Source organism: Bos taurus, chromosome 6 (genome assembly GCF_002263795.3).
Source record: "Bos taurus isolate L1 Dominette 01449 registration number 42190680 breed Hereford chromosome 6, ARS-UCD2.0, whole genome shotgun sequence".
In the NCBI taxonomy this organism is placed as follows: Eukaryota; Metazoa; Chordata; class Mammalia; order Artiodactyla; family Bovidae; genus Bos; species Bos taurus.
Genome location: NC_037333.1, coordinates 110,612,112 through 110,638,764, shown reverse-complemented (window position 1 = coordinate 110,638,764; position 26,653 = coordinate 110,612,112). Strand labels below are relative to the sequence as shown.

General features: G+C 46.5%; 1 protein-coding gene, 1 long non-coding RNA gene and 1 other non-coding gene across 8 annotated transcripts in view; 2 read left to right on the top strand and 1 right to left on the bottom strand.

The window, feature by feature from the left end:
• CC2D2A (coiled-coil and C2 domain containing 2A) overlaps positions 1 to 18,705 on the bottom strand; it is a 131,191-nt gene extending 112,486 nt beyond the window's left edge. For 2 of the 6 annotated variants that reach the window (XM_024993645.2, XM_024993649.2), the window contains exons 1-4: positions 18,525 to 18,705; positions 10,752 to 10,812; positions 8,324 to 8,407; positions 5,588 to 5,711 (exon numbers count right to left, since the gene is read on the bottom strand). In XM_024993645.2, the coding sequence (XP_024849413.1) occupies positions 5,588 to 5,711; positions 8,324 to 8,407; positions 10,752 to 10,790 (247 nt within the window). In that variant the 5' untranslated portion in view covers positions 10,791 to 10,812; positions 18,525 to 18,705. Of the gene's footprint in view, positions 1 to 603; positions 2,259 to 5,587; positions 5,712 to 6,747; positions 6,910 to 6,993; positions 7,159 to 7,303; positions 7,943 to 8,323; positions 8,408 to 10,751; positions 10,813 to 18,524 lie in introns of those variants that run through there. The other 4 variants (XM_024993647.2, XM_024993646.2, XM_024993648.2 and 1 more) reach the window with 4 other exon arrangements.
• Positions 3,170 to 3,240, top strand: TRNAG-CCC (transfer RNA glycine (anticodon CCC)). The gene has a single exon. It is a non-coding gene; the product is annotated as a tRNA-Gly (tRNA).
• A 3,021-nt stretch (positions 18,706 to 21,726) lies between the features above and the next one.
• LOC100849017 (uncharacterized) lies at positions 21,727 to 26,441 on the top strand. Its single transcript, XR_807531.4, has 2 exons — positions 21,727 to 24,548; positions 25,911 to 26,441. It is a non-coding gene; the product is annotated as an uncharacterized lncRNA (long non-coding RNA).
• The last annotated feature ends 212 nt before the right edge of the window (positions 26,442 to 26,653 follow it).

Sequence of the window (26,653 nt, the reverse complement as noted above, 5' to 3'; positions counted from 1 at the left end):
GCAATGATGATAACTGGTCAACAAGCTTGTGAAAAGATGGTCAACATCACTACTCATTAAGTAAGTAAGTGTTAGTCGCTCAGTTGTGCCTGATTCTTTGCGACCCCACGGACTGAAGCCCACCAGGCTCCTGTGTCCATGAGATTTTCCAGGCAAGGATACTGGAGTAGGTTGCCATTTCCCTCTTCAGGGGATCTTCCCAACCCAGGGATCGAACCCGGGTCTCCTGCACGGCAGGCAGATTCTTTACCGATTGAGCTACAACTACTCATTAGAAAAACACAAAGTAAAACCACAGTGAGATATCATCTCACACAAATGAGGGTGGCTACTATTAAAAAACAAACAAACAAAAGGAAAACAACCAGTGTTGGTGAAGATATGGAAAAACGGGAAGCTTTGTGCATTGTTGTGGACATGAAAAATTTTGGTGTACCTGGTATGGAAAAGAGTAATGATGGTTTCCTCAAAAAATTCAAATTAGAAATGTCATATTTGTTCTTGCTCATGTTTAGTCATGTCCAAGTCTTTGCGACCCCTATAGACTGTAGCCTCTATCCATGGGATTCTCCAAGTAAGAATAATGGAGTGGGTTGCCATTACCTTCTCCGGGGGATCTTCCGGATCCAGGGGTCAAACCCATGTCTCTTGCATTGGCAGGCAGATTCTTTGCCACTGAGACACCTGGGAAGCCTAGAAATACCATAGGAACCAGGAATTTCACTTCTTGGTATATATCCAACAAAATTAAAAGTAGGATCTTGAAGAGGTATTAGCATGTTCATATTGAAAGCAGCATTATTAGCAATAGTCAAGAGGGAGAAGCAACCCAAAAGTTCATGAAGGATAAATGGATAAGCCAAGGGTAGTCTTGGGATACATGGAATATTATTCAGCCTTAAAAGGGATCCCTGTCACAAGCTACAATGTGAACCTTGAAGACATGATGCCAAGTGAAGTTAGCCAGTCACAAAGACAGATACTGTACGATTCCACTCCCACTAGGCATCTGTGTGTGCGCGTGCTCGGGTGCTTCAGTTGGGTCTGACTCTTTGCGACCCTATGGAATGGAGTACACCAGGCTCCTCTGTCCGTGGGATTCTCCAGGCAAGAATACTGGAGTGGGGTGCCATTTCCTTCTCCAGGGGATCTTCCCCACCCTGGGATCAAACCCATTTCTCTTGCATCTCCTGCACTGCAAGTAGATTCCTTCCCACTGTGACAGCAGGGAAGCCCAAGAGGTATCCAAAGTAGTCAAATTCACTGAAACAGAGAGTGGTTTCCAGGGCCCAGGGGAGGAAAAGGGGGGAGCTGCTCTTTAACAGGGATAGCATTTCAATTTTACAAAATGAACTAGTTCTGGAGATCTATTGCACAACAGCGTGAATATAGGTAATTCTACTGAACTGTACCTTGAAAAACGATTGAGATGGAAAGTTTTACGTTTTTTTTTAATAATTAAAAATTCTCTGGCAAAGACAAGAAGGAAAAAAAATGTGGCAAAACCTTGTTAATCCTTGGATAATATACGCGTCACTATACTTTTTACTTCTGTGTAGATTTGAATTTTCATAATGAAAAATAGGGTCCCCAAGGGTACTCTGTTTAGGATTCTTGGCAGTTGCCTTGGTGACATCAGATTTACTTTGAAAATATCCAAATTCCTTTGATAACCATACATATAAAACCTTAATAGATGAGCTGAAATGTTGTTAGTACAGGAAATAAGGTCATGTTTCCAGTTTCATTGAGGAAAAATAAGAAAAGGGGTCGAGTAGAAAACATGCCTGCATGATGGAAATCCCTTTTGCTAGGCAACTGTGCCGTTTGCAGAGACATGGGTGGACCTAGAGACTATCATACAGAGTGAAGCAAGTCAGAGAGAGAAAAACAAGTATTGTCTATTAATGCACATATGCGGAATCAGAATAATGGTGCAGATAAACCTATTTGCAAAGCAGAAACAGAGACACAAACGTAGAGAAGAATGAATGTATAGACACCAAGGGGGTGGTGGGAGGAACCGGGAGATTGGGGTTGACACACATATACCAGTGATACTATGTATAAAATAGATGGGGCTTCCCTGGCAGCTCAGTGTAAAGAATCTGCCTGTAAGGCAGGAGACGCAGGAGCCATGGGTTTGATCCCTGGGTGAGGAAGATCCCTTGGAGGAGGGCATGGCAATCCACTCCAGTATTCTTGCCTGGGAAATCCCATGGACAGAGGAGTCTGGTGGACTACTGACCAAAGGGTCTCAAGGACTTAGGACGTGACTGAAGCAACTTAAAATCGACAACTAATGAGAACTTATTCTATGGCATAGGCATGTGTGCATGCCTGGTCTCAGTCGTGTCCAACTCTTTGCGACCCCATGGACTGTAGCCCGCCAGGCTCCTCTGTCCGTGGGATTCTCCCAGCAAGGATACTGGAGTGGGTTGCCATGCCCTCCTCCAGGGTATGGCACAGGGAACTCTACTTAATGCTCTGTGGTCACGTGAATGGGAAGGGACCTTTAAAAGGAGGGGACGTAAGTATACATATGTCTGATTCATTTTGATGTACCGCAGAAGCTAACACAACATGGTTAAGCAACTATAATCCAATAACAAATAACTTCAAAAAAGAGACACAGTAGCTTTCAGATGCACCGTTTTCTGCACTGGTTTTTGTGTTTCAGAGCTCTCGGTCTGGAGCCCTCGGTCCCCAGGACCCCCCCATGGAGATTCCTGCACGTCCTATATGGCTTCTGATGTACGCCTGTCTTAGGCAGAGTCTCCTTGGGATCCTCATTCCTCGAACGCATCTGCCTCTCACTCTGACCTGCATTGACACAGTGAATGAGACCTGATCTGCCCTCTTGACCACTGACCACTTCCTGCTGGTCTTGACCTCTCGTTTCTGAAGGATGCCTGTCCACTCAGGCTGCTCATCCAGCCAGTGCCCCCAGCTCATTCCGGGTTTTTTCTACATCTCGCTTACCAGTGCTGCCGAATCAGCATCAGCCTCCAGCTCTGCCCTGAGCGCCCAGCTGGTCACAACCTTTCTCAGGCAGGCACACCTTAGCATTGGATCGTCCCTTCCCTCTTCAAATCATACATAGTGGTTTTAATCTTTTTCTTTTGGACTAATGCATAGATTGTCTTTTATCTCTGTCTACTATACTACCGCATTGGTGGTTCAGAGGTAGAATTCTCGCCTCCCATGTGGGAGACCCGGGTTCGATTCCCGGCCAGTGCACCAGATGATGGTTGTGTTTGTTTTGGGCTTCTCTTGTGGCTCAGCTGGTAAAGAATCCGCCTGCAGTGTGGGAGACCAGGGTTCAATCTGTTGGTCGGGAAGATTCCCTGGAGAAAGGAAAGGCTACCCGCTCCAGTATTCTGGTCTGGAGAATTCCATGGACTGTATATACCATGGGGTCGCAAAGAGTCGGACATCACTGAGGGACTTTCAGTTTCACTTTTCACTATACTACTAGATGTGTGCACAGTCGTGTCTGACACTCTGCGACCCCATGGACTGTAGCCCATTGGGCTCCTCTGTCCATGGAATTTTCCAGGCAAGGATACTGGAGTGGGTTGCCATTTCCTTCTCCAGGGGATCTTCCCAACTGGGCACTGAACCCATATCTCTGTGTCTCCTGCATTGGCAGACGGGTTGTTTACCACTAGTGCCACCTGGTAAGCCCTTATCCCCCTCTAAACCCCTTATTTACTGTGTATTTATCTATTTAGAATGCTGCTGCTGATGAGTGCTCAGCTGTATCTGACTCTTCGTGACCCCATGGACTGTAGCCCCCCAGGCTCCTATGTCCATGGGATTTTTCCAGGCAAGAATACTGGAGTGGGTTGCCATTTCAATCTCCAACTTAGAATACTAATGCATATTATTTAAACATTTAAAACAGCACACACTATTTAAAATGTTTGCACATCCTCTTGATTTGATCCTCACAATCAACCCCATGGTGACACCGATAAAACAGCACACACTATTTAAAATGTTTGCACATCCTCTTGATTTGATCCCCACAATCAACCCCATGGTGACACCGAAGCGTTATCTCTCCCATTTTAGAAAGAAGGAAAGAATTCACATTTCACAGAGCCTTTATTCCTAGACACATTCTGACATTTTTTTCCCCCCTGAGCTTAAAATAGGTAATTAAATATTCCATAGTTGTGCTATGGACTGAACTGTCCCCACATTTATAAGTTGAAGCCCTGACCCTCAGTGTGACTGTATTTGGGGATAGGGCCTCTAAAGAGGTCATGAAGAGGTTATGTGATGGGGCCCCAATGCAAAAGGGTTAGTGTCCTTCTAAGAGGAGACACCAGAGGGAATACACAGGGAGATGGCAGCCACCTACAAGACAGGAAGAAAGGCCTCACTGGACACTGACCCCATGGGCACCTTGATCGTGGACTTCCAGCCTCCAGAATTTGTGAGAAAACAAAAGTTTGGTTTTTTTTTGGCGCCATCCAGGCTATGGTACAGTATATTCGGGCAGCCTGAGCACACTAAGATACACTGTAATCTTCGGTAATGAACAGTTCCGTGCGTTTAGGACCGGAAGCAGCTGCGTGGTCTGAAGCCTGGTTCTGCTCCAGTCATTTGTACCAGTCCTATTGCGTTATTGCTCTCAGACGGGAACCGCGTTTTTCTTAGGGTCGGACTTTAGATGAGCTTGCTTCCAAAAGCTCTCTAATTTCCAATAGGTACTTTACTCCCCAGCTTAGTTACAGGGAAATAGGGTAACAACTGAGTAATAATTATGTAACAGTTAAGAAGTGTAACACACTTCCTTCTCTGGTCTAATCCATTGTTCAAAAAAAGGAACAAGGACTTCCCTGGCGGTCCAGTGGCTAAGATTCCCCAATGCAGGGAGCCCGGTTCAATCGCTGGTCAGGGGTGGATCCCACATGCCACAACTAGAGATCCTTCATGCTGCAATAAAGATCTAAGATCCCATGTGTCGCAATTAAGACCCGAAGCAGCCAAATAATTAAGTAAATAGATTTTTTTTTTTTTAAGAAACAAGTGAGGAGTAATAATTTTCCCTACAATGAGCAGATAATGAATGATGGTCACTGTGATGAAGAAGAGTAATCCTGTGGTAAAATACAGGCCATGGCTCCTGGAGGGGAAATTGAGTGTGTATGTGTTGTGGGAGGGGTTGGGGGAGGGATAAGAGAAGGGGTCCTCAAAGGACAAGGTCTCCGAGAGCCTCAGAGACATCTTCAGATTTTCCAACATCTGATTCCAGTCCCATCATTGACAAATACGCCTTGCTTATTTCACCTGCCTTTGTATTTCTACCTATCTGATTATTTGCACCATTTCAATTTCGTTGAGTGCTTCCAAAATTCTGTAGCTATGTAACTATGTCCTGTGTCTGCGTCCTGTCTCCCAGACACCTGCTAACCTAGCAATTTACTCTCAGAACTGGGGTGAAGTGTTGTGGAGGGCGGTGGACACGTACCAAAAAAAAAAAAAACAGTTCCCATGACAAGTGCCCGTGTTGCTCTGTGCCGATCACAGGAGGCAGCAGATACATACTGAATGAACTGAACACAGAGACACTTACTCCGGGGTCCCCGTCGGCTCGTCATGCCCAGGAGGCGGGTGTCAGGGCCTTTTTGCACCGGCTCCTGTTGGTCATCCACAGGGGAGTTTTCCAACACCATTTCCTCGCGGCTGGCAGTCGGCAGCTGTGGGCAGAGAGTCAGAGGTTGGTTGACTCAGATCCTGTCTCGGGATGAGGTGGGTCACTTAGCAAAGGGACAGGCCTCGATCCTGTTCAGATCCAGATAATCCCGGTCTCTGTCACCTGGGTCTCTGTGGTCATCACCCCCTCACCCCACAGGAAGCAGTGATGATCCTTTCTTTAAGAGGTTTCTTGTTGGAGAGAGTGACCCAGGCATCCTAAAATAAAATGAGTGTTTTCACTTTTTCTAGGTACAATGTGTAGCGCTCTGTAAAAATTTGGAGGAAAGGGAACTAGAAAAATCAGGATCAGACTGCTTGATCCCAGCTCTAACTCATTTGGTGAGAGAGTATGCTCGGTTGTGTCTGACTCTTTTCGACCCCATGGACTGCAGCCCTCCAGACTCCTCTTCCTCTGTCCTTGGGGTTCTCCAGGCAAGAACATTGGAGTGGGTTGCCATTTCCTACTCCAGGGGATCTTCCTGACCAGGAATCGAAACTGCTTCTGCTGCATTGGTAGGCGGGTACTTTACTACTGAACCACCAGGGAAGCCCATTTGAAAGAAGCAGTCAAAATATTGTGGGTTAATCTAAAGCAAAGACCAGCCTCTGACTCCTCCCCCAGACTCTTAGAGGAGGGTGGCAGGTGAGCAGAAGGAGCAATGGAGGCCACAGGTGAGTGATGGCCTTTGGACTAGCCAAAGGCTGGCCTCTGAACCCCAATGTACTGCGGGACTGTGGGTGACTTAGTGAACTGCCTACCTTCTTTCCTCACTGTAAACTAAGGGAAATAAAAAGCCCATTCACGGAGACGCTGCTACCTGTCGGGCACGTGGTAAACCACAGACATTCTGACTTAAATAATGTCCTGGGGTAGACCTGAGGCATCTGACATATATTAAAAATCCCCTCGTGATTCCGAAGTGCCACTGGGGTTAGAAATCGTCCCCCAGACTTCTCACAAAGCCCGGACGACTGCACGTGGTCTTGATCAGGGCTCCTGTGCAGTGGAGGAAAGACATGTCTCTGGAAAGTGCACACCTTCTCTCCATCCCCATGCCTTCCTCCGGCTCAGCAGCTGCACATCCACCCTGGTCACCCCTGCTCACTGTGCCTGTGGCCTTGGAACTGGGAACTTGAGCTCTTTGCTTCCACACTGGCTCATCTGCTGACTCCTTGGGGCTCCCTGGCCCCTGGCTGGCCCTGCAGGAAGGGTTAAAGCTCCCTGAGTGGCCAGGGGACCAGCCCTCTGGCCGGGTACCACTTCCCTCCCCCCACCACCCTCACCGGCCCGCTCCATCCACCAGCAGAGAAGGAGGCGCCACGGCCCAGATTGTCCCAATGGGATGGTGCTGGGTGAGGCAGGGAGCTGAAAAGGGGGTCTCTCTCCAGACTTCAGCTCTCCCGCTGCCCTCCCCACCTCCCTGGCCCCACCTCCAGGCAGTCCCATCACATGACTGCTGGCTCAAAATGGCGTTCCCTCCTCCTCCCTCCTCCCTGGCTGGCATCTGGATTTTCCTGAGCAAACCGCCCCTCCACGAGATCTTTCCTGCCTCCCTCCGCAGGGGACAACTCCTTGGCAAGGGCATCTATTTACCTTGAGAAGGTGGACCTTACTCCAGGATGCTCTAAGCCAGGGAGGGCAGCTTCTGAGGGAGAGCAGGGCCAGGGGCGGGACCACCAGCCAGCACTCCGCCCGGGAGAAGGGGGTTGGCCTCTGGTTTAGACCGAGCTGGAATTTAGGCTTGGAGTTGGAGAAAGTGGGAGTTCCCAGGATTTGTTATCCTGCACTGCCATCTACTGCACATCTTAGTTTATGGCCTTATGATGATGTCGACTTAAAAAAAAAAAAGATGCACTATATGGGAGCTGCGAGTTAAGTTTTATTTGGGCCAAAATGAGGACTGCAGCTTGGGAGACAGCACCTCTGATAGCTCTGAGAAGCTGCTCCAAAGAGGGAGGGGGAAAAGACAGTATATTAGTGATTTTGGTAAAGGCTGGGTACATGCAATCAAGCACGTATTTTTTTGTAGAAAGTTTCTGCTGGTCTCGTGAAGCTTCTGCTAGTCACGAGAAACAATCGTCACCATGAGGGAGTTTAGTGTTTTTCTAGATACAAGGAGATATAAGAAGTAGGCTCGTAAAATCAGCTCCTGAGAACATCTGACTATGTAAAGACCTATCCTGCCAGTTTCCCAGAGCACAGAGCGCCTCCTGTCTGCTCTCCACCCTGAACTAAAGGGGATGTTGGAGGTCAGTAGGTACAGCAGCACGTGCTTTCATCCTGGTAGAGGCAGATGGCAAGCAGCCATGGCAAGTGCTGATTTGTGGTTGACAATGACGGTACCGAAGGGCCTCTTTCCAGCATTTCTAAACTTCTCTCCAGCGATGGGAGAAACCTTGGGGGAAAGATGCTCCAAACGCTGCCCATGGCTTCATGGTGAGGGTCATCCATGAGGCCCCACGGGGTCCTTCACCTGGACCACCCACCCGCATCCCTGTCTCCTCCAGAGAATCCCAAGTGCTGGTGCCCGCGGGAGGCCGCGCGGCCCCTCTGGATGCGGTGGGCTCTTAACCGACAGCCCAGTAGGCAGACGCGGGCTTCTGCCGTCCCTACCTGCTTCTTTCTTTTTTGTCTTGGAATCTTCAAGGGCTTCTTCTGTCTTTCCTCTTCTGCATCCTCACCGTCGTCAATGAACTCCTTTGTGAAAATGCAAATGGAAGTGTGGTCACTTAATGCGTATGTGTAAATCGGGAAAAAATGGCAAGAAAGGAAGAGGGGTGGGATTCTTAGGTGTTCCAATGACCGCTTTGGCCTGGACCCTACACCCCCTGATGCTGAATGTGGCTGAAGGGGCAGTTGACAGAGCTACACAGCCACCATCTGCTTTGCTCCAAAGAGACACATTCTTGAAAAGTTGTATCCAAATGGAAAGATGGTCAATGAGATGGTGTTGGAGATTCCATGGCCCCAGGTGCCCATTCAGGCCTGGGGCATGTTCCAGGGGGCTTTTCTTGTGGCTCAGATGGTAAAAGAATTCACCTGAAATGCGGGAGACTTGGGTTCGATCCCTGGGTTGGGAAGATGCCCTGGAAAAGGGAAAGGCCACCCACTCCTGTATTCTAGCCTGGAGAATTCCATGGACTGTATAGTCCACGGAGTTGCAAAGAGTCAGACGTGACTGAGTGACTTTTTCACTTTCACTATGTTCCAGGTCTTGTGGGCACAAGAGGTGCCTGGTGACTTCCTTCAAAAGTCATAATGTCATGAAGGCCACCAGCAAGTGGATCTGCCAGGACTGATGTTCTGACCCAGATGGAGGCCCCTAGCCCAAAAAGACAGAATCAGCCTAAGGGTTTCCAGGCTTGGGCTTCTCTGCTCCCAGCCTTACAAGCCAGTAAAGGTTAATGAAGGTACGTGTGAAATCACCATGGATGTTCGGACTTAATGGAAATTTTTGCAGGTCTTTTTGAAAAGGGAGAAATCCTGTAAGAGTGCCAATTTGGTTTCTTTTTCTACATGATGCTTTCTAAATTTGTGGTCAAAAGTTTTTAAAACTGAAGCTTCTCTAGTTTCCAGCTTTAAAGTTTTCTAGTCTGACTTTTTCAAACCAGAGCACAAGCACCTCTGGGTGTAAAAGAGGTTGCGGGATGAATCTAGAACCTCTCCTGCGATACCAGATTTATTTGACATTTTTTTCCTGAAATTGGGAAATTTTGGTACTTCTGCTGGAATTTGGAACACAAAGCATGGATTTGAATCATGTAAGGTTTCAAAGAAATGGCACACAGTTTGCTGGGCTGGGCTCTAACCACACCTCAGTGTGCTTGGCCTCAGTTAGAGGAGACCTGAGCCTTAACTGCGGAGGGAACTGAGGTCCCAGCCAGGGAAGGGGCACGGCCTTTGTCTACAGGACCTGATCCAACTGATGTCCACTGGGTGCGAGCCCCACCCTCTTTTAAGCCTTCTTCTTCAGGGCCTACCAGGAATTCACCAACTTGGATTATAAGACATTAATGTTGAGTGTGCAACTGTGGCTCTTAATTCAAATCAAAGTTCTTATTGACTTAGAACGGACTTGTGAGAAATCTTCATAATTTTTTTTTTTTTTGGCTTTCCAATCAAGTTTTGATCCTCCATCAATGGAAAGCTGTGCAGAAGGATCTCAAATTAGACCGAATGTGAATTCCAAGAGGACTCAGGGTTTTGTTCAGTGTTGAAGTGCCAGGGACCAGAGGCACAATCCATCTTTGTTGCATGAATGAATAAACACAGGTAGATGGAAGTAAGTTGTTAGTACTTATCTTGCTTAAAGTGAGTCTTTCTGGTCTGATCTGGATTCCTTCAGGCTTGTGAAGTACCTATTGAAAACAGCATATTGTCCCATTTCTGCCTCTGTGGTCTCAAGTTACTGAGCTCTGGAGCCAAGAGAGAAGCAAAGACTGAGAGGAATACTTTCTTTTCTGTTTGGTGGTCTATAATCTCCAAACTGGAGCTGGGCTTCCTCCTCTGCTCCAGATGGTGTTTAATGATGTTTTGCACAAAAAGAGTTAGAAACTGCAGGACTCTGTGGGGATTTTATTAGCTGTCACAATCTATAATTGTTACCCTCATGTTGAATTTCTTTGGAGACCAGGTGCTTCAGCAGAACTGGGCCCTGTCGTAGGTGGTAACTCAGAACTGCCGTCTGTTGGAATTCACGAAATGATGACAAAGCATGCTCAGTCAAGTCCGACTCTTTGTGACCTCATGGACAGTAGCCCGCCAGGCTCCTCTGTCCATGGGATTCTCCTGGCAAGAATACGGGAGTGGGTTGTCATGCCCTCCTCTAGGGGATCTTCCTGACCCAGGGATCGAACCTGCATGTCCTGTGTCTCCTGCATTGCGGGTGGATTCTTTACCTCTGAGCCATTGCGGAAGCCCTACACTTGCAGTGTGTGTGCAATAAATACTTGTTGCTGGCCTAACTTCATTTACCAACGTGTGTGACACACGTGCATACACACACCACACATCTGTCAGGTACACCTCAGCCACCACTCACCTCTGAAATTATTTTCACTTTTTCTTCCTTGGACTTCATTTTTCTCGGCGGTGGCTCCTCCCTGACAGGCAAAGAACAAAGAAGAAGTCAGGCCCTTTGAACTCAGCCAAACATCTTTCTTCTTACTATTGACAACTCTAAAGCTAACCTTGATGGCTAGGGAAGTGTTTGAGCTGAGTCCAGCCCCAAGGAATACATTCTTAGGCCCCAGGCCTGATGGACACGAACCCCAGAGGAGAAGGAAGGAGGCTGGACCCCCCATCCCCAGAGCTTGGCAAGGAACCTGGCTTTCCTGTGCAGGAGGCGGGACTCAGGAGAGGGTTCTACCCTTGGTGTCCGATGACCCTGCAGGAAATCTAGCTCCGGAAGGATTATTTCATAGCCTCTCCTCTCCCTTCCCTGGTGGATCAGACGGTAAAGAATCTGCCTGCAAGGCAGGAAACCTGGGTTCCACCCCTGGGTTGAGAAAATCTCTTCGAGAAGGGAACGGCTACTCACTCCAGTATTCTTGCCTGGAAAATCCCATGGACACAGAAGCTTGGCAGGCTACAATCCATGGGGTCGCAAAGAGTTGGACACGCCTGAATGACTTTCACTTTCCTCTGCCTTCGAATGTCCACCATCCTGTCCCTTCTTACCCTCCCTTTTACCTGCATAATCCATTCTTCCTGCTTTTTGGGTTCATTCCCATCTGTGTACAAAGGCTGTTTCCTTAAAAAAATCTCTTTCTGGGTTTCATGTCTCTTTCTACCCATCACTCAATTGTTCAGCCTTCTACAAGGAACTCCTCAGACCCACTCTTTCCAATCAGTGTTTTGAGCCCAGCACTTCCCGACAGTGCTCTTGCCAGCATCTCTGAGTGTTGCAGAAGCCAGTCCTCGAGAAACCAAGCACCACACTTGGAGAGTTGGAGAACTCAGGTTTATTATGCCGGTGGGCCCAGAGGAGTTAACACTCCAAGCTCTGAGCCCTGAACAAAGGGGTTACAGAGCTTTTGTGGACAGACTACAATGGGCAACACCAGCTGTTAATAGGCTGGTTTAAACTAAGAGATTTCACGTGCACGCAGGAACAGCAGTCAAGACGGGGAGAAGGGTGCCTGACCTTTACACTTGATTAAACAGGTTTGCAGGGGCCGGGCAGTTGCAAAGAGCAGGACAAGCGTGAGTGAGATAAGCTCCAATTCCTAGTGTTGTGAGTCCCCACTTTCTGAGACTACGTGACCTATATGATCCAGACTTTGCAAGGAGCAAGTTGAGTTACAGAGGCAGAAGGAGAAGGAGGCTATGTAAAATTTTAGCTTTTCCTCTTCATGAGGACCTCCGCATCGCCACGTCTCATGTTCAGTCCTCAACCCTCAGCTTAGTTGCCCCATCAGAGGCGGTGAGTAAGGAAAGTGACTCGTTGCCTTCTTTTTCTTGCAAGACCTTCTTTTCTTGGCTTCTCAGGCACACTCTTGCCCAGTTCTTCACCTGCCCACTGCTTCTCCTGCTCGGACTGCTGGTCTGGTGAGCACCACACGTGACAGTGTCTGGGGAAGAGCCTCCCTCAACTCACTCCCTTGGTGAGCGTGTCTCGTCTCTCAACTTTAAGTACCGTCTGCCTACTGACATTCCCCACATTTAGACCAAGGTCCACACATCTCCCCAGAACTCCAGACTCAAGTATGCACATGCTCGACAGACACCTTCCTGTGTGTGTGCTCAGTCACTTAGTTGTGTCCAGCTCTTTGTGACCCCACCAGGCTCCTCTGTTCCTGAAATGTTCCAGGCAAGAATACTGGATTGGGTTGCCATTTCCCGCTCTAGGGGATCTTCCTGAGCCAGGGATTGAACCCGCGTCTCTTGCGTTGGCAGGCGGATTCTTTACCACTCTACTACCTGGGAAGACAGTCTCGTGGCTTAACATGTCCCAAACAAGCTCCTTGTCATCACCCTGAATCTGCATGTCCTGCAGCCTTCCCTGCTATATTGCACAGTTTAGTTCAATCGCTCAGTTGGGTCTGACTCTTTGCAACCCCATGGACTGCAACACACTAGGCCTCCCTGTCCATCACCAACTCCTTGAGTTTACCCAAACTCATGTCCATTAAGTCGGTGATGCCATCCAACCATCTCATCCTCTGTTGTCCGCTTCTTCTCCCGCCTTCAATCTTTCCCAGCATCAGGGTCTTTTCAAATGAGTCAGCTCTTCGCATGAGGTGGCCAAAGTATTGGAGTTTCAGTTTCAACATCAGTCTTTCCAATGAACATTCAGGACTGATTTCCTTTAGAATAGACTGGTTGGATCTCCTAGCAGTCCAAGGGACTCTCAAGAGTCTTCTCCAACACCACGGTTCAAAAGCATCAATTCTTTGGCGCTCAGCTTTCTTTATAGTTCAACTCTCACATCCATTCATGACTACTGGAAAAACCATAGCCTTGACTAGATGGACCTTTATTGACAACATAATGTCTCTGCTTTTTAATATGCTGTCTAGGTTGGTCATAACTTTTCTTCCAAGGAGTAAGTGTCTTTTTATTTCATGGCTGCAACCACCATCTGCAGTGATTTTGGAGCCCCCCAAAATAAAGTCTGCCACTGTTTCCACTATTTCTCCATCCATTTGCCATGAAGTGACAGGACCAGATGCCATGATCTTCGTTTTCTGAATGTTGAGCTTTAAGCCAACTTTTTCACTCTCTTCTTTCACGTTCATCAAGAGGCTCTTCAATTCTTCTTCACTTTCTGCCATAACGGTGGTGTCATCTGCATGCTGTAATGACAGAACTCCATCTTTTCCCCCGCCAGGCCAGAAACATTGGAGTCATCCTTGAGTCCTCTGTGAGTCTCACACGACACATCACGTCCAGTCCATCAGAAACCTTACCTGCTTCACCTTCATATTATATTGAGACTCCAACCAGCTCTAAACACCTCACTGTTGCCACCCTGGTCTGGCACGGTTGTCTCTTAGGGACTTTTTGTAAGAGTCTCCTGACTTAAGCTTCCCTTGTGGCTCAGCTGGTAAAGAATCTGCCTGCAATGTGGGAGACCTGGGTTTGATCCCTGAGCTGGGCAGATCCCCTGGAGAAGGGAAATGCTACCCACTCCAGTATTCTTGCCTGGAGAATTCCATGGACTATGGTCCCTGGGGTCACAAAGAGTCAGACACTACTGAGCGAACTTCTCTGACTTCTCTGCTTCCAGCCTCACTTACCTACAATCCATTCTCTGTATTGAAGCCAGAGTGAATTGTTTAGTGTGTAAGTGAGGTCATATCATTCCTTTGCTCAAAATTCTCCAGTGACCTCCCTCTCTTAACAGAGTTAAGCACAAAATCCTTCAATGGCCTACAGGCCTTGTAGGATCTACACTTGAATCTTCTTGGCTCCGAGCCTTTGCAGTGGATCTGCTTAGAACTCTCTTTCCTAAGCTTTTTCGGACTCTCCCTCTCTTTCATTTCCCTCAAGGCTCTGCTCATATTTCATTTTATCAGAGACATCCTCCCTGAATGCTTACAATAACTGCCCCCCCCCCCCTTGGAGCTCCCCAACCACCTTATAGAGATTTCTTTTTCCATGGTATTTATCACCAGTTGACATATATATTTATTTGTTGCCATCTGAACATTCTCATTAGAACACAAGTTATAGGAGGGCAGGAATCTTTGGTCATCGTTTAGCCCCAGAGCCTAGGACTGCTGTACCCAGTAGACATGATAAATGTTCGTTGAATGAATGACTAAATCATTCTTTTCTGGCCGTGTCTTCCTTGGCCACATTCTGGAGCCCTTCAGCGCATCATTGTCATCCTTGAGGTGCTGAGAAGATTAAAGGAGAGAACACAGGAGAAATGGCAGGGCTGATATATTATAAGCCCTTCTTAACAGCTGTGGAATTGGAATCTTAACTGGACTTGGTCACGTAAGCAGCTCATCTGAAGCACTCAAGCTTTCTTTGACCCTAACAAGGAGTTAGAATGTTGAAGGGAAATAAAACATCTGAAATTCTATTGTCTCCTGTTCAGACCTTCTCACAGGCTACAAAGAATGGAGGAAGGGAAATGCCGCAAGCAGCCAAGAAAAATAAAAGGGCGAGGAGGTAATCTAGAGAGAACCAGAGGGCAGATAGTCAACATAAAATGCTACAGGACACGGGAACTCTCTGAAGCACAACTCTGGTAATTATGAAGTGGGGAAAAAGGAACTGTGCAATATTTTAGTGGCTAAAAGAAGATCCTCCATAAATTGAAAATGTTACATATGAAAGAAATAGAAGCAGAACATGAAAAATGTGATGGGGTTGATTTTTTTTTCCCTCTGTGTGTATTCCTGATCATTACCTTTGAATGAGTTTCCAAGGAAATCAAATGACATCAAGATTTATCTTGTTATGAACACTGTTGCTGAGAAAACAAATCAATACTCCCTAACGTTAATATGCAGCTTGTCATCATCATGCGTATTGAGTGTGTATCATTAATAATATATTCCTCCTGTAACATCAGAATGAGAGCTGTGGTTCAGTGTAGCCTTATTTGTGCTCTCTCTAGATGCACCGTATCGCTAGGGCTCACAGGAACACTTCCAGCCAGCAGTAAAAGCCTCTGCACAGGAGGCGATGGAGGGATCCTCTGAGGTTAAGCTTGGACAGGCTCCGCGATTTGCCATTATGTTTATTAAACGTCATGTTCAAAACTTGACCGCTGTAGCCCTCCTCCATGGCCCCCTGCCTCTCTGTTTCGGGGCTCAGCCTTGTTTTGCGAGGCCAGTAACTCGTGTCTCTTAGTCCACCACTCTGGAAATATTTACAACTGAAAAGCACAGACTTCCCCCTTGTGAAAGGACTTTGGTTACTTTAGGTCACCGATTGATTTAGTTTAACTCAATGCAGGAAACCAAAGATATTTTTCAAGGAACGTACTGACACCTTCACCCAAACAATTGGACCTTCTCCGAGGGCCATTAAGTAATCAGAGTCCTACCCAGAGTGTCTTGTGGTAGACTCTATAGGACGCAGGAAAAAAGGATGGAAAGTATATGAAGAGGGTGGCATTGTATGTGAGGCATTTCAACCTTGGCTGCTTAAAAGATAACATAATAGGTTCGATCTTCTAATATCTCCATGAAAAAGAAAGAAAGAAAGAAAGAAAGATAATATAATATATGTACCCTACTCCAGAACACTGAAGACATAGTTTTATAGAAAGAGTGAGGACTTTGTAAACAATTGTATGGACCTGGGTTCAAATTCCAGCTCTATTTATCAGTTATGTGATCTGGGAGCAATGCCTTCAGCCCTCTGAGATACATTTCTGTATCTGTAAACTTGTGATTATAATTCCTACCTCGATAAGTGATTGTTTTATTAGGGTTAAATGATATAATCTCCATGACTCAGGGCTTCGCTGATAGCTCGGTTGGTAAAGAAGCCGCCTGCAATGAAGGAGACCCTGGTTCAATTCCTGGGTCAGGAGTATCCCCTGGAGAAGGGATAGGCTACCCACTCCAGTATTCTTGGGCTTCCCTTGTGACTCAGCTGGTAAAGAATCTGTCTGCAATGTGGGAGACCTGGGTTTGATCCCTGGGTTGGGAAGATTCCTTGGAGAAGGGAAAGGCTACCCATTCCAGTATTCTGGCCTGGAGAATTCCATGGACTGTATAGTCTGTGGGGTAGCAAAGTGTTGGACACAACTGAGCGATCTTCACTTTCACTTTCTTTCAAATGATGATAGAATGTATGTAGTAAATTGCCCATCATGGACCAGGCTATCAATACTGAAAAGTGGTATTTTTAAGAAAAGGTGATCCTAGATGGGGGAAGGCAATGGCAGCCCACTCCAGTACTCTTGCCTGGAAAATCCCATGGATGGAGAAGCCTGGTAGGCTGCAGTCCATGGGGTCGCTAAGAGTCGGACACGACTGAGTGACTTCACTTTCACTTTTCACTTTCATGCATTGGAGAAGGAAATGGCATGTTCTTGCCTGGAGAATCCCAGGGACGGGGAGCCTGGTGGGCTGCCGTTTATGGGGTCACATAGAGTTGGACATGACTGAAGCGACTTAGCAGCAGCAGCAGCAGCAGCAGTGGGAGGAAAGTAGAAGAAAGTTATAAGGAGGGTTAAAAAAAGGGGGGGAATGGAATCATAAGAAAGACCTTCTGCTGCTGCTACTGCTAAGTCACTTCAGTCGTGTCCGACTCTGTGTGACCCCAGAGACGTCAGCCCATGAGGCTCCCCTGTCCCTGGGATTCTCCAGGCAACTGGAGTGGGTTGCCATTTCCTTCTCCAATGCAGGAAAGTGAAAAGTGAGAGTGAAGTTGCTCAGTCGTGTCCGACTCTTAGCGACCCCATGGACTGCAGCCCACCAGGCTCCTTCGTCCATGGGATTTTCCAGGCAAGAGTACTGGAGTGGGTTGCCATTGCCTTCTCCAAAGAAAGACCTTAGGTGACATCAAATCTTCCAGGAACACCTTCGGTTCTCAACTTTGAGTCACTGGACTGAATAACACTTCTCACCCACGCCTCAGCTGGGCCCAGGGCAGTTTCCTTTCTGTTTCCTTTTAGGGTATTTCTGAAACCTTCCTCTGTCTTCAATCCCATGAGCCTCCCATGGGTAGAAACCCATGGACAGCACTTAGCTTTTTCTGTCTTATCTTGTTAAAGCCTGGACCTCTGGGCAGGTCGAAACACACCCTGTTTGATTTCTTTACCTAATTCTCCAAGTTCTTCCAGCCATTGCTTCCTAGAGTAAAAGGTGAGTGACAAGCAGCTTCATAGAATCATTTTATCAGCTCAATATAGTGAGTATGGTCTTCAAAGAGTACATATAGACACCGCATCTGAGCTGTGGGATGATATACGCCCAGTGCATTCACTGCGTGAGCACGAAGTGTTTCCGGGCCCTCCCTGGGGGTCATCCCGCGGTGCTTTGAGCACTCAAAGCCTTTCATAAATCTCCTATGGCAGTTATCTCCTATTTCCTTGTGCTTTATCTGTTCATAGGTCTGTCTCTCCAGCAAACTCCAAGCTCCTGACCTGGTCTGGCTCCCTTTTGCACACTCTAAACTTCAGCAGCTTGCTGAAGCCTGGTGCCCTGGACTGTTCAGTGCATGTTTGGTTGAATGACTCCTTAAATAAGCTCGAGGAGATCCGTTTGCCAGAGATTTCTTTCTGGTGCTGAATTTACTTGCAGAAAAGGTTATATGAACATCCAGTAACATCCATGGATTTCCCCTTAGGCTTTATTAGCCTTTCAGAGCCCCTTTTTGCAATGAAGGGAAAGGATCAGCTTAATTTGCAGCTGATAGAATTCTTTGTCTCTTGGCGAGAGCAGTCAGCCTTTGTCTGTAGCAGCCCTTCCTCTGTCTAATGCTGAGGAAAGTGAAGCTTGCAGTAACTAGTACTTTGCCCCTTGAACCGACACGCATGAAAAGACCCAGAAATGCAGCCTGCAACCAGTGTTTCTGGGGAACGGGAATGCAACAGGATGGCGGGCACGTTCCAGGAAGGAAGTGGAGGGAGATTTTAGAAGGCATTCTCCCCAGGGGCTGTCATGAGCTGGACTTACATTTCCTGCAAGCTAGGCACCAGGCAGTGGCTCTGAGCAAAGCAGCCCGAGTCGTGCTCCATGTTTTCATCTCAGAAGTAAAGCATAAATATTATAACGACAAGGACTCCTACGTTTACAATTCATTAAATCGGCTCAGGGTATCCCAGGGAGAGGCTGAGCTCTGAGCTTGCACTATCAGGACCTCACTGCTCCAGCCCTGCTCCCGGGAGGAACTGATTTACCTTAAGGAGCTTTTCAGGGCACTTTGCAGATTCTGCTTTCTGTGTTGAAAGTGGAGCGAGACGGCTCTCCCTGGTGATGCTTCTAAAAAATTCCGGAGGGCAAAGGCTGAGTGTTGGGGCGGCTCCTGGGCTGCTCCCTGGGAAGCTGCAGCCACGTCTCAGCAAAAACACCCGCTTAGCAACCCGTTCCTAAGGAAGGTCACTCCGCAGCTTTTTTTTTCTTTTAAAGTGACAGGTTACTTCTAGCAGAGAAGCACACACCAGGGTGAGCAGAAGTGCACAGCTCACAGGAGAAGCACACAGAGAATGAATCTGGGGGCGCTGGGCAGACAGGAGGCCAAGTTTTCAGAGCAGCCCCCTCCCTCACATCATCGGTCACTGGGAACTCCTGATCAATGGCAGGCAGGCGATGCTCAGAGATGGGTGGCTTAGAATCAGGAACGGTCCTTGTTACAGGGTGAGGATGTCCGACTTGTCTGCCTCTCATGCTCCCTGAGGTTGGTGTGGACTGTTCTCTGGTTAAACGTGGAAAATTGAATGTGCGAGATGACTTTGCTTATTATCTGAATCAACCTGAACTTATTGAAAGAGGAGATCGCTGGTAAGGCTCAAAAAGCAAAGGAAATGGAAAAAGAGGCAAAGCCAGTGATTGAGGACTGGAATGAACAGACCAAAGAAAGCCACAGGCTGAGTATCCTAGGACGTGTGTATGTGGGTATCTGGGTCCTTCTGTGTGTGTCCCCGTCTGTGTGTGTTTGCGTGTGTCTCTGGGTCTGTCTCTGTGTGTGTATATATCTGTGTGTGTCTGTGTATGTATTTCTGTGTGTGCATCTTTGTATATGTATGTGGGTGCATCTGTGTGTCTGTCTGTGTCTCCATATATGTGTATGTGTGTCTGTCTGAGTGTCTAGGTCTGTGTGTACATGTGTATGTCTGGGTGTATGTATCTGCATGTGTGTGTGAGTCTCTGTATGTGTATGTGTGTGTATCTGTGTGTGTGTGCATCTCTCTGGGTGTGTGTGTCTCTGTGTATATGTCTAAGAGTCTGTGTCTATGTGTTTGTGACTATTCATGTATGTGTGCCTGCATATATGTATCTGTGTGTGTGTTTATGTATGTGTGTGCATCTGTGTGTGTGTATCTGTGTGTGGGGGGGGAGGGGTGGGGTGGGTCAGCTAGGCACCAGAATGAGGGCATGAGCTGGTCTGCTCAGCAGCACTTCAGAGAGGCCCAGGGTTTTGCCCTGCAGTGCGCTGGGCTGAATTGTGTCCCCTGGAAAGATGTGTTCAAGTCTTAATTCCCAGGACCTCAGAATGTGACATTGTTTGGAGACAAGGTCTTTACAGAGGTAATCAGTTTAAAGTAAGGTCATTAAGCTGGGCCCTAATCAAGTAGGGGGCTTCACTGGTGGCTCAGCTGGTAAAGGATCCGCCTGCAGTGCGGGAGATCTGGGTTGGATTCCTGGGTTGGGAAGATCCGCTGGAGAAGGGATAGGCTACCCACTCCAGTATTCTTGGACTTCCCTATGGCTTAGCTGGTTAAGAATCTGCCTGCAATGCAGGAGACCTGGGTTCTATCCCTGGGTTGGGAAGATCCTCTGGAGAAGGGAAAGGCTATCCATTTCAGTATTCTGGCCTGGAGAATCCCATGGACTGTATGGTCCCACCTTCACTGGCATCAAATTGGAAAACACAGGACATTATTTTCTGGAGGAACTGAATGGTCACAAATAGCAGGTCCCAGGCACAGGCATTTCTGGCTCCTTCAATGAAAGAAGCATCATGTTGCCTTTACAGAAAGGCAATAGAGAGAAACCGAGAGGGTCTCAGGTTAAGAAATGCAACTTGCAGTTATACAGAAAGAGAGTCAAGCAAGCAAAAAGTACAATGTGTCAAAGAAGTAACGCAAAGAAGATTCTCAGAATTGAAAGAAGTCTTTCAGTTGAAAGAGCCTGTGACCCAGCGCTGGGCTGGGACCCCAGGAGAAAACTGCTCTGTCTCAGCTCACCAGCTCTGCATGTGGCAGGAGAAATATTCTCCAGGGAGTTCATAACCCCGGCCTGCACCAGGTTGCTGAATTGCCTTATTTATGCTATGTACATCATTTAGGAACTCCCCAGGGGACACATTTTAAAAATGGGCTCAGGCTACTGTATCAGGCTACTGTTGGGTGCCCAAGGGCAGATACAAAACTTTTCTGGAGACACACACCCTCAACTAGTCCATTCAGAGTTGCTGCAGATAAACCTGATCCATGCTGCAGTCCATGGGGTTGCGAAGAGTCGGACACGACTGCGTAATGATGAAAAAACCTGCTAAAGGTGAGCTCACAATCCAAAATCAGACGCATAGGAGGACAATTCCAGGAGTCTGCCGACAGTCAGAGGGTGCAAAGATACCCAAGAACTTCTGATGATACAGTGATCGTATGGAGAATCAGAAAACACAAGGACCCTAAAGGTGAACTCACAATCCAAAATCAGACGCATAGGAGGACACATCCAGGAGTCTGCCGACAGTCAGAGGGCGCAAAGATACCCAAGAACTTCTGATCATACAGTGATCATATGGAGAATCAGAAAAAACAAGGACCATTAAAGAACTTAAAAGGAGGCTTTGAAACTATGAAAGAGGGCGATGCTGTCAAAAAGATCAGGAAAAGGTGAAAAAGAACCAGCTAGAGCTTTTAGAAGTGAATAATAAAGTCGTGAATTTAAAAAAGTTATTGGGATATAGTTGATTTGCAATGCTGTATATGTATGAGTCATATATTCATATATATATTAATTTTTAAATTTAAAACAAAGGATGGGATGAGAGAGCTGGACAGAAAATGAGTGATGTAAAAGATAGATTTAAAAATTCAAAGTTGGCACAGAGAGATTGAAACTAGGAAAATTTTGGATGAAAGACATGGAGGAGAAATTGATGAGATCTACCCATGTCCAGTCAGAGAAGGCAATGGCACCCCACTCCAGTACTCTTGCCTGGAAAATCCCATGGATGGAGGAGCCTGGTAGGCTGCAGTCCATGGGGTCACTAGAGTCGGACACAACTGAGCGACGTCTCTTTCACTTTTCACTCTCATGCATTGGAGAAGGAAATGGCAACCCACTCCAGTGTTCTTGCCTGGAGAATCCCAGGGATGGGGGAGCCTGGTGGGCTGCCGTCTATGGGGTCACACAGAGTTGGACACGACTGAAGCGACTTGGCAGCAGCGGCAGCAGCACCATGTCCAGTGCAGTTCAAGAGCAGAGAAGAGAGAGACTCTGGACACTGGACCTTAGAGCTGAGGGATCTTGGTCAAATTCCTCAACTTCTTAAGATTTCAGTGTCCTCATTTGTAAATTGAGGTTAATAATAGTACTTACTCTAGAGGGTCATGATAAGGTTTATTGAGTTAATATTTGCCAAAAACTGAAAGTGAAAGTGAAAGTGAAAGTGAAAGTGTAGTCGCTCAGTCGTATCCGACTCTTTTCGACCCAATGGACTGTAGCCTACCAGACTCCTCTGTCCATGGGATTTTCCAGGCAAGAGTGCTGGAGTGGATTGGCACTTCCTTCTCCAGGGGATCTTCCCTACCCAGGGATCGAACCCGGGTCTCCCGCATTGTAGACAGACGCTTAACCGTCTGAGCCACCAGCGAAGTCCAGCACATAGAAAATGCTGTTGTTGTTACTTTGTTGCTAAGTCACATCTGACTCTTTTGTGACCCCATGGACTGTAGACCACCAGGCTCATCTATCCATGGGATTTCCCAGGCAAGAAAACTGGAGTGGGTTGCCATTTCTTTCTCCAGGGGATCTTCCAGACCCAGACCCATGGCTTGAACCTGCATCTCCTACGTCTCTTGTGTTGGCAGGCAGATTGTTTACCCATGAGCCACCTGGAAAAGCCCAGTAAATGCTGTAAGGTTTATTAAATTGAAAGAAAAATGTGGATGCTGTTTTAGCTTAGGCTGCTTTAACAGACTACCATAGCCCCGGTGGCTTAAACCACAGAGATTTATTTTCTCACAGGTCTGGAGGCTGGAAGTTCAAGATCAAGTTGCCAGGGGTTTGGTGTTTGGTGAGGACTCTCTTCCTGACTTGCAGACAACCATCTTCTCGCTGTGTTCTCACATGGCCTTTCCTGGTGCCTGAAGAAGAGTGAGAGAGAGATAGAGAGAGAGAGAGAGAGAGAGAGAACTCCCTCTTCTTCTTTATGTAAAGCCACCTTCCCTCACAGCTCGGCTGGTAAAGAATCTGCCTGCAATGTGGGAGACCTGGGTTCGATCTTCCCTTGGGAAGATCCCCTGGAGAAGGGAAAGGCTACCACTCCAGTATTCTGGCCTGGAGAAGTCCATGTGCTGATCTGAAATAACAGATCTGAAGCAACAGTTAGAACTGGACATGGAACAACAGACTGGTTCCAAAGCAGGAAAGGAGTACGTCAAGGCTATATATTGACACTCTGCTTATTTAACTTATATGCAGAGTACATCACGCAAAATGCCAGGCTGGATGAAGCACAAGCTGGCATCAAGATTGCCGGGAGAAATATCAATAACCTCAGATATGCAGATGACACCACTCTTATGGCAGAAAGTAAAGAACTAAAGAGCCTCTTGATGAACGTGAAAGAGGAGAGTGAAAAAGTTGGCTTAAAGCTCCACATTCAGAAAACTAAGATCATGGCATCTGGTCCCATCACTTCATGGCAAATAGATGGGGAAACAGTGGAAACAGTGTCAGACTTTATTTTTTGGGCTCCAAAATCACTGCAGATGGTGACTGCAGCCATGAAATTAAAAGATGCTTACTCCTTGGAAGAAAAGCTATAACCAACCTAGACAGCATATTAAAAAGCAGAGACATTACTTTGCTGACAAAGGTCCTTTTAGTCAAGGCTATGGTTTTTCCAGTAGTCATGAATGGATGTGAGAGTTGGACTGTAAAGAAAGCTGAGCGCTTAAGAATTGATGCTTTTGAACTGTGGTGTTGGAGAAGACTCTTGAGAGTCCCTTGGACTGCAAGGAGATCCAACCAGTCCATCCTAAAGGAGATCAGTCCTGAATATTCACTGGTAAGATTGATGCTGAAGCTGAAACTCCAGTACTTTGGCCACTTGATGCGAACAACTGACTCATTGGAAAAGACTCCAATGCTGGCAAAGATTGAAGGTGGGAATGGAAGGGGATAACAGAGGATCAGATGGTTGGATGGCATCTCTGACTCAATGGACATGAGTTTAAGTAAACTCCGGGAGTTAGTGATAGACAGGGAGGCCTGGTGTGCTTCTTTCCATGGGGTTGCAAAGAGTTGGACACAACTGAGTGACTGAACTGAACCGAACTGATCTGAAATAAAGCTACGAGTCCTATATAATTAGGGTCCCACCATTAAGACTTCGTTTAATCTTAATTACCTCCTAAAATCCCTATCTCTGAATACAGTCACATTGAGGATTAGCTGAGAACAGAATAATTTGGGGGGACGTAGTAGATGTTTTTATAAAAGATCATCTACTTGAAGTGGTCAACTGTTATAACAGGTAGGATTTGTTTACTACATTTGTGCTAACTACCTTATGATTACGAGTTCCCTTTTCTTTTAACTGTTTGCTTATTTGGCTGCATCGGGTCTTGGTTCTGGCATGTGAGCTCTCATAGTTGCAGCATGAAGGATCTAGTTCCCTGACCGGGGATCAAACCCGGGCCCGGTGCACTGGGGGCGTGGAAGCTTAGCCACTGGACCACCAGGGCAATCCTCCCTTATCTTTTAGTATGTACTTAAACTACAACAGTTCGTAAGAATTATCCATCTCCCATTACATTCTAAAATCATTGAAAAGCATTGTTCAAAAACGACATTTCTTGCAGAAATTCTTATGCAAGTGAAATAGATGAATCTAGCAGACTTGTTTTAAATTCAAATGTGAAAATCTCATTTTTCAGGGTAAGTGTTCCTATCTGACTGAAGAGTTTTTAATCATGAATGAGTGTTGGATCACACGTCTCAAAACTGTTTTTCCTGGATCTTCTGAGGTAATCGTATCCGACATTTCTCTTCCCTTAGTGCTGTTATTGCAATGACAATGTCAAACTTTTCTTTCATTCCTAGGATGCACTAAACTTGGTAAAGATGTTTTAAAAATGACTTGCTGGGATTTTGTTACTAATATTTAGATTTTTGGGGGCCTTCATGTTCATTACTGAATTTGGCCTATTATTTTTTCCTACATTGTTCTTGAGAATGAAGGATATTCTAATATTAAAAAGGAAGACAGATATGTTTTCTTTCTCTCTCTCCCTGTCTTTCTCTGTCTCTCTCTATCACACACACACATACATGATCTGTTTTATGAACTTGTCCATAAAACTATTTGTATCTGGTGAGACATTTTTGTTACGAATATATATATATGACAAATATATATATGACATTAAGTTTGCTATTTTAGCCATTTTTAAGTGTACAAGTAAGTGGCATCAGTTGCATTCACAATGTTGCACAACCATCGTCACTATGACTTCATTACCCCAAACAGAAACTCCTTACTCCTTAGTAGCATTCACATCGGAGAAGGCAATGGCACCCCACTCCAGTACTCTTGCCTGGAAAATCCTATGGATGGAGGAGCCTGGGGGGCTGCAGTCCATGGGGTGGCGAAGAGACTGACACGACTGAGCGACTTCAATTTCACTTTTCACTTTTCACTTTCACGCACTGGAGAAGGAAATGGCAACCCACTCCAGTGTTCTTGCTTGGAGAATCCCAGGGACTGGGGAACCTGGTGGGCTGCTGTCTATGGGGTCACACAGAGTCAGACACGACTGAAGTGACTTAGCAGCAGCAGCAGCAGCAGCAGCATTCACATATATCTACCCTGCCATGTGTAAGATAGATGGCTAGTGGGAAGCTGTGGTGTCACACAGGGCGCTCAGCTCGGTGCTCTGTGATGCTTGGAGGGGTGCCACGGGGTGGGTGGAAGGAAGGCTCAAGGGAGGAAGGATGTATGTAGACATTCAGCTGACTCTCGTTATGTGCAGCAGAAACTAAGGCCATATCGTAAAGCAATTATCCTCCAATTAAAACAAAGAATCTGCAATCAAATAATTAATATATTTAATTAACATATTAATTATATTATTTGACTACAAATTCTTTTTATTTAAAGGAAACAAAGCTTATTTTGGACCAGCCAAACTAACAAAAGACTGTAGCACATACACAACAAAAAGAAACTCTTTACGCTTTAAACAATAAACCCCCATTTATCCTGCCCCCCCCACCGCCCCAGGCGGCCTGTAATCTATGTTCTGTCTCTAAGCACTCGCCTATTCTAGATATCTGGCATGAGTGAACTCACACAGCGTGTGTCCCTTTGTGTCTGGCCTTCCTTGTAGCACGAGGCTTCCGAGTTTCGTCCACGTTGCAGCACTCATCGGTACATCGTTCCTCTGGAGGGCCGAGTAATATTCCACACCTTGCTTATCCTTCATCTGCTGGTGAAAGCTTGGTTGTCTCTACCTTTGGGCTAGTGTGAATAATGCTGCAGTAAATAGTCACGTACAAGAGTCTGTTTGAAGCCCCATTTTCAACGCTTTTGGGTATATATACCTGGCGGTGCATTGTTGGGTGGCATTGTAATCCTGTCTAACTTTTTGTGGAACTGCCAAACTGTTTTCCATGGCGGCTGAGCCATGTTACAGTTCCAGTCTTAGTCCTTGAGTCACTCTAGTCAAGGCTCCAGACATGCGCCTGAGCAAGTCTTTGGATGATTCCAGCCCCTAAACATTGACTCATGTTGCAGGGTTCAAGTTTTCTCAGCTGAGGCCCCAGGTATTGTGGAGTAGAGATTAGTCACCCAGTTCTGCTTTGTTCAAATTCGTGTTTCATGAAATCCAGGTGCATAATAAAATCACTCTTTTAAGTCACTGCATTTTTGGGCTCATTTGTTATGCATCAATGATAACAGTAGCAGTCATATCTTTAAATAAATAAATAGATGAATGAATGAATTGATGAATGAAATATAGTCATTATTTTTTTACATGGAACTCTGAGACACATAATTTCTACATGTATACCTAAAAGAAACTAGAAAAATGCACTCAATGCCTTCAAGGGTAATATCACTAAAGCATGA